This window comes from Lycium barbarum, chromosome 2 (assembly GCF_019175385.1).
Source record: "Lycium barbarum isolate Lr01 chromosome 2, ASM1917538v2, whole genome shotgun sequence".
Lineage (NCBI taxonomy): Eukaryota > Viridiplantae > Streptophyta > Magnoliopsida > Solanales > Solanaceae > Lycium > Lycium barbarum.
In genome coordinates, this window is record NC_083338.1 from 140,509,534 (window position 1) to 140,517,743 (window position 8,210).

Genomic DNA, 8,210 nt, shown 5'->3' on the forward strand with positions numbered 1-8,210 from the left:
CTAAGCACATATATCAGCTCCTCCACATAGTCAAAACCAAATATGATCCTATTTCTAAACAGGAAGATACCAAAACCTAAACAAGATTATCAAAAGGCAAAAAGGTGTATCAATTGCTGTCTCTTCTCTTCAAATAACTCAAACTTTGAACATCAAAGTGAAAAAATAAATAAAAGAATGAGGTAAAGTGAAGATACATAGATGAAACCAGACAAAAGTGAAGAGCCCTTAAAGAAACCATAAATTCTGATGTCCTAAAGAAGTGCTGGCTCTTGTCATGTCAATAGCCAATTGAGTACACATTTAGTAGTTACAAGTACTTAGGACTTCATGGCCATAAATGGCTAAACCAACTCTGTTTCAAAAACATGTTCACTATTTTGACATGCTTTTTGCTAGCTTTTCACTGGGTTCCACCACCTGCTCATAACAGCAAGCACTGCACAATTTTTTCACCTGCATCGCTTTGAAACAAAGAGAACTCTATCAATCTCCTATATCAATGGATGTTTCTCTTTTAGGCATAATATGGGACCTCCCTGAACTTGGTTACGTTTATTCAATGCACACCTAAATTATTGCTAGTGCTAATTTGATACCTTAGAACTCCCCCCCCCCCCCCCCCCGCCCTCCCCCCGGACGATATTACCTAATGAAGGTGAAAGACATGCACTGCCACGAGGGTCTAAGGTATCGAATTGCCAAGTTGAATGAGTAGCTAAGACAAGTGATAGTTTAGGTGTGCACTGATAGTCGAAGCCAAGCCAAGTTTCAGGGGATTCCAAGGAATTTTGCCTTTTTTTTTTACTCGTGCAGTTTCATAGTTCAAGCAAGTTAAATTTCCTTTTGTAAATGCTTGTATTTTCGAGTTACTTCGAGATCATAAAGTTAAATCACTATCCCTCATTTGAGTTTGTGTACTGGAACCCTCGTGTTATGTTAACTACTACCAGTACTACTACTTTGATTTTCATCACTACAAAAACTCTATATATGTAACTATGGCTGTAATTCTCACTAGTCACTACCACCAGCTATACTGATTTGAGACCGAACATAACTATCAATGCGACTTCTAAATATAAGTTCAAGGTTGCCTCTCAAATATTAAACATTGAGATAGATACTGTGTTGTGAGTTGGTGTCATAGAAGAATTCTTGAGGAATCTCTTCAAGATATTATTCTTCTCACTTACTAGCAATGTAACTGTAGCACCAACACCAATCATTAGTAAATGTTTTCCAACTTTTTCATGTTTAGTTGGTCAAAAATTTTGAAAAACATTTTCTCTGAAAAAGAAGTTTCTTAAAAATGACTTCCTTAGTGAAAGACAAACTCCACAAGTGACATTCAACATTAATTGTGTCTTCCCCACCCTCCAACACACACTTCATCTTCACCCCCATCCCCATCCCCACCACCCCAACCCCACCTCCCATAATATTTGTCTAGATTATATACAAATGCTTTTCGGATAATATTTTTTTGCTTACGTACCGAATACAAGAAAATAAGTAAGAAACCCACTTATTTTCCGAGAAAACATTTTCCATAAAAAACATATTCGAACACACCCTATATGTCATCTTTCACTTTCCAATCGCAGATATCATTCAGAATTTTACACTGAAACACTGAAACAGCCAAATGTTACTCTAGGCCCAAGAGCAAATAAATCCCATTAAGGCATTAAAAGTGCTAAGTTAACATTGTTTTGGCCACATTCACTATGCAGGGGAACACCTAAAAGGGAAAAAAATGTGCATTTCTATAATTTGTATAACAATATCACCATAGATATGGGTGGATCTAGCGGCAGGGGTTGTACCTGTACACACTGTCTTTTGTTTGGGTATACATGTAATTGTAGATGTTCTAAATGTATCTCTAAATGCTAACTTTAAAACAAAAGTGGGTGCTAGTACTCCGCACCCACTAACTTGTAATCCTTAATCCCTCTCTTGTATAGCTCTAATGACACTTCAGCACTACATTGGTAGTTTAGGTAGATATCTAACTCTGAGTTACCGGGGATCAAACAGTTGAGAAACGAAAGCTACTTTGCAACATGATCAGCAGATCCTGCAGCAGGTAGACCACAAACAACTGTTCTTTTAATTGCAGGAAGACGCTTCTTAGGATTAGATGGAGACTTTTTAGGAGCCGAAACATGTCCCTTGGGAATAATTGGGGATTTTGGAGGAGCAGCAATATGTTCCCTTGTACAAAATGGAGACCCAGAAGGAGCCATCAAACCAAGCTCGCGCATAACTTTCACTCGGCGTGCGCTTGGTGTATATTTTTCAGCTGAAGCGGTCACCTGAAAAGCATGCAAACGTTACCAATGAGTTAAATATTACACATTACTAAAGGATTACATCTATCTATATATATAAATCAATGTACACGTGTTTCCAAGCCATTAGGATTTAGTTAATGCATCCAAGTTCTCCTTTGATCTGTCGGAGATGTCTTATTCTTTTCGATTTTTGGGAATAAGTAGTCAGTTGAAGATGTTTCTCAGTTTAATTTTTTGGGTTAATAAAAAGAAACTCAAGTGAAAAAATTTTGGACAGTGTGAATGTAGGAAAATGCAATCTTAATATAGTGCGACATCAGAGTACGAAGTTCAATAAGTGCATGGTAACTCAAGTGCATAAGCTACTACTGGAAATACAGGTTTTCTGGAAAAGGTGGTGGAAGGAGAATCAGTTGTACTCACTTCATCCATGGACCCGCTCTTTTCCTTGAGACCATCATTTTGGGCTTCACCAGATCTTTTTTTAGTTTTCTGTGAAAGTGAGGGTTTGATTTTTGCCCTTTCTGGTGATTTGCTCAACGAAGGTCCAGACTCCTGTAAGAAAATGAGTTTTTCAACGTCAAATCTATGGCACAAATATTTGGATACGCAAGATTCAAACAAGGAATTCATGGGGCCGAACTTGTCTTCTCATGGAAGTAGGAGATTTTTTTTGTCTACACTACACTTTTAAGGTCTTCTCGGTAGCAAGATAGTTCTCCACTTGAGACCTTCATTTTACATCGATCAACCTTTTGCTTCAGAAAACGGGACATGATTAAAGAGAAAGGAAGATGCACACTCACAGATTTTTTGTTGCTTGACTTGGATGTGTTCGGCATTTTGTCTCGCTTTCTTTTTCGGCTTTCCTCTTCCTTATGCTTTTTCGAGCCTAACTTCTTCACAGATTCTTTGCTGCTTGACTTGGGTGTGTTCGGCATTTTATCTCGTTTTCCTTTTTGGCTTTCCTCTTCCTTATGCTTTTCTGAGCCTAAATTTTTCACAGATGTTTTGCTGCTCGACTCAGGTGCGTTCGGCATTTTATCTCGCTTTTTTTCCCAGCTTTCTTCTTCCTTATGCTTTTCTGAGCCTAAATTTACTTTTGTCATCTTCTTTGCCTGCTTTTCATCTGTTTTCCTCGGAAAAAGACCTTGGCTGAAACCAACACGACATGGCTATCAGTCAGGCAAGACTTGACTTGAAAGCTGTGATTTTAATGAACAACTCATGCAATTACACTTATAATTACCTTCTTAGCATTTCTTTCATTTATTTATTATTCTGACGATTGAATTTCTAGGATTTTGGTAGGGATATTAGTGTTAAATTCCTAAAATTCCCAAAGAAAGCAATTGACAAGATTAACGTTAATTTCCAGAAGCTGAACACACCATTAGCATTTAAGGAAGTCCCGATTGACCAGGTACAAACTTACAAAGTAAAAATCTCCTAATACTGCTAGGGGTCTGCCGAACTCCCCCTCCACCAAAGGAGGCTTTAAAAAAAAAAAAAAAAAAAAAAAAAAACTGTAGCACTTCTAATACTAAAACAAAAGGAAATCTGGCAGATTTGCAAATTTTAAAGTAAAAATCTTTTACATGAGCATTGTTAAACAAATTTGGAAACATGATATTAACGATACTAAAGGTCCAGGTCTAAGCCCACCGGGCTTTGATTAAACTGTAAAGCATAGTGCGATAGGTACATGTTACAAGTTTGAACCCTACCGAGGTCCCTGGACTTAAGACTGATATTTAAGTGCACCAATTGGGGCTAGCTAACCCATATGGATTTTCTATGTTATATAAGAAAACAGGCCCAGGTCTAAGATGATGATGCCTAATTAGCTCTTTATTGGAATGGGAGTTGTTGGACAGAAAGGAGAGAGGTGATTTATTCCCATTGTTCATCTGGACACTAAGTAATTTGAGATTATAAATACCATGTGCCTTAATTTTATAAAAGAAAAGAAAAACCACCTATCTTAGCAACTAGGTTAATACTTCATTGCAGTTCAGATCTTTTATATGTTTATGAATAGACACTAGGTTTGGGATAACCTAGTTATATTTAGCAGAACTTGAAGGGACATAAATGGACTTAGCACAATGTCTCCATGACAGCTAAAGTAGACACGGTTCTATTAGCAATGGCTATTCTCCTGTTGCTAGGTCAGGGATGACAGTGAACTTGCGAAGAATGGGTCATATGATTAGTTGCAAAAGAGTCAATACTCCAGGAATTGAAACTTTTGAACCAGAGACACTTAAAGCAGATACGACATGAAGTTTACTGAAATTGCACAGGAACTGGTATCTGTAGACTTTCAAGTGGCATTCTTAACCTTAAGATGTCTTATTTGTTGATTTTTTTTCTGCTCATTCTCCACTAGAATTTAACCTAGTCTGGCCGGCATGGAATGAACTTCTAATCATGGAATCGACTCGATTTTCAAATCATGAGTTCATAACCCTAGCCAATTCCCATTTTGGGTGGAACAAATTTACTAATTCTTTGACCCGCAAGGGTGGCTCAGTTGGTTGAGCATGGGGCTTTCATAATGGAGGTCTCAAGTTCGAAACCCCCTGCCTACGACAGTAGGGGATTTGCCTTCTGGGTCGAGCTCGTCGCACCGGGCTTTCCTAGTGCGGGTTACCTCTTCTGTGTGGTTTGCGAGCTATTGCACAGAAGCTGGGTTTACCCTGTGCGCACCCGAAGGGTAGCGGCTGCGGGTTCCCATGTCATTAAAAAAAAAAATTTACTAATTCTTTGATTCTAGTTAATAGGAGGGGTGTTGAACTAAGGACCCTAGAAACTGAAAAGAGCCATCTTGAATAATAGCGACAATCGGGTTCATTGATATTCCTGGTATAGTAGGTTTTATCACACATACAATCATACTCAACTCGATGGAATTGTTTGATCTTAAAGGGGAACAACAATATGATTTGACCAAACTTTCCTAGAATGAGTCATATGCCTTGACTTGATTGTGTTCATTTATTGGGTGACTGACATTTATGGTGGTGCATTAACTAGGTGAGCTTGATTTTCTCTCATACAGTTAATTTCAACACTCATTGAAAGTTCCAATCTATCACAGGATACAGCACATTACTAAATTGATGATGGTTGTACATACCAAATCATTAAAGTTCAATAGATATAATCTATGTTGCTCGGACTCTACAGAAATGATGCCGCACCCATATCGGATCCTCAAAAAATGCACTATTTTCGGAGGAACTGACACAAGCCTGTCAATATTTTTGAAGAGTCCGAGCAACATAGGATATAATCATATAATAACTATTCAGCCACTATTCAGCGTCCATATATATACACACAAGGTAGAAGCTTATATTACCTCTCACCACCTCTTAATAAAGCTAAAATCAAGTGAATAAAAAAATTATTCAACAATCTCCCATGATGTCTCCTCTGGAAATAATTTTACAAACTTGCTCCAGCACTTGCTAAAACTGAGGCATCATCAACAATGATAATCTGAATATCCATGAGTACCTCCCTTTGAAAATTCATTAAGTCATAGAAAAACATCCTTGACAACAAGCTTGTATAGTGATGGAGCTGGTTCTCAGCTAGAAACAATTTGAGTCGCCTACAGGGTCCACCTCTCACGTTTCCCAAGGAAACAATTGGAGGGATTGCCTAACGGTCCATCTTTGGCGTTTCCTAAATAAATACGTAGCTGACCAAGGTACTTTCGTCTCATGTTTACAAGAAATATATGCACACTTCCATCCCAGGGTCATACACACCAGCAGTTTTCAATGAAACAAATATCAACCATATCTATCTGTTTTTAAAATATGCAACAAGGTTTTCCAGTATATAACAGAAATCATGCAACTTCATATGATATACATTTGGACTTTCCATGGGCGGTTTGAAAAGATATAATACAAACTAAAATTCGTTAACGTAAATATAAACTTCAAATAGAAAATAATGAAGTAGTTGATATAGTCTTACTATTTGCCTCGTATAGCCGAATAAGAACTTCACTGGCTTTTTTTACTAATTCCCACTCCCTGTCGTTTGATTAACAACCTGTGGATGAAAGAACAAAAGATAAGACACAAGTACCACGTTGAGTAAATGTGTGATCCCCAAGAAGAGTGAAATGTTGAAAGTGTGATTACATCATAAAAGCAAGTACTATCATCAGTTTCTTAGCAATTAAAAGACTAGACCCAGATTATATTGCCAAATTGAACCTCTCTATTTGTTTACCGATTCAGCTTTCTTCCCCACGTCCTCGTTAATATAACTTCTATTGTTTTTGCTTTCAAGTCATCTTTGACAACTTTCAACTGTCTATATTTTTTGCATTCAAGATTTTGAATTGGAATCTATAACTTGAGAACTCCTATAACACAAGTTACACCTTCCAAACAAATTGAAAATCCCCCAGCATTTCAGTTAGCACAACATTTACAAAGTATAATGAACCTCATTAATGTATATCGATTAGCACATCAGAGTAATAATTGACAAAACAGATTAACCATTTATAATAAGAAAAAAAAAAAAAAAAACACGATAGAAACCACGTTACATTGCACAAGTTGCTTAATGCACTGCTATGGTAATTTGTATAAGGCCGTTCTCACGGATGATTCATATTATCGATGATTGGTTTGATCAATACCATTGAAGTCATGTTATTCATATAAGATAAACCTAACATAGTGGAAGCTCAAAGCCAAATCCATTACTATATCATTTCTGATTCATTTGGGTCCAGTTTCATTTCACTGAAAAACAAAATTCTCTAAATGTCACATACCTAATTTAAGTGTGTCAATATCAACTAACCCTCATTTCAACTTACTTAGTATCGCCTACATAGATAATCAGATTTCCATTTTGTTCTATTCTTTCACATGCATTTCAAGATCCTTCAATGTCTTTTTTCCTATCAAGAATGAAGCATAGCAATGAATGTTCAACTAGTTAAACCCCCGAGGTATCAGAAGTGAAACAATTATCTACTAAAACAAAATTAATGACAAATTCAATGAAATTGTACAACAAAAAATGGGGAAAAAAGAGAGAAGAAAATGAAGAAGATGAAACAAGAACATACCGGCTAAGAAGCTGAAGCAAAACAAGAATGCGAAGAGGTGATTTACAGAATATAAAGTAATCAAGACTCTTTATTCTATATATACATGTATGCTGGGGGGAAATGTATTGGGAATTGGGGAGAGGAAGCAACCAAAAAAAAAAAAAAAAAGTTTTTATACCGACAAATAAAAATATTATTTTGATGATTTTTTTTTTCTCCATATTTTTTTGGATCATGTAATTTTGATGTCTTTTTACAACTCCTTGTTTGTACCGTCAGATCTGATGTAGTACTGTTATTCGTTTCTTACTTTCATACACTGCATTGTTACTTTCATATGATTTGTAAAGATACTTATGACTTTTATTTTTTATTAAAAGAAAAGAGGAAATCAATGCTTAAAATTTCACCAAAAAGTAGATGATTTGAGTGTTGTATTTTTATATGTCATTAGTTTTAAACTGAGAAAGTGTCAGTATCCACGTTAGAAATTATATTAATGGTGGATAACTTTAAACGAGTAATATTAATTTTTTACATGTCAAGTGTGTATTTGAAGTTGAATATTTTTTGAAAATTTCCTTTGTAACGTTTCAATTTTGTAGAATGTTCTAACAATATATTTAACATTCTATCTTCATAACCTTATACAATAAACTAGGTAATCTACCCGCGCAAAGCGCGGTGTTGAATGACCACGTTAAACTTATAAATAATTCTTCGGTAATATTCTAAAATAAAAATAACTTAAAGATCGTTTCTTGTAAAGAGTAAAGATATTTATAACAATATTTTCGTACATAAATGAGGAGATT

At 36.0% G+C, this 8,210-nt stretch overlaps 1 protein-coding gene across 2 annotated transcripts; it reads right to left on the minus strand.

Moving 5' to 3' along the window:
* Positions 1–1,651: 1,651 nt before the first annotated feature.
* On the minus strand, positions 1,652–7,591 carry LOC132627621 (protein pxr1-like). Of its 2 annotated transcripts, none has more exons than XM_060343066.1 (5): positions 7,414–7,591; positions 6,297–6,374; positions 3,107–3,475; positions 2,724–2,855; positions 1,652–2,321 (listed from the first exon to the last, which is right to left on the minus strand). In XM_060343066.1, the coding sequence occupies exons 3-5, from the start codon at positions 3,407–3,409 to the stop codon at positions 2,058–2,060; spliced, it is 699 nt and encodes a 232-aa protein (XP_060199049.1). In that variant the 5' UTR covers positions 3,410–3,475; positions 6,297–6,374; positions 7,414–7,591; the 3' UTR covers positions 1,652–2,057. The 2 variants fall into 2 exon arrangements, with proteins under 2 accessions (XP_060199049.1, XP_060199047.1); XM_060343064.1 differs by having other exon boundaries at positions 3,107–3,455; positions 7,414–7,581.
* Between the last annotated feature and the right edge of the window lie 619 nt (positions 7,592–8,210).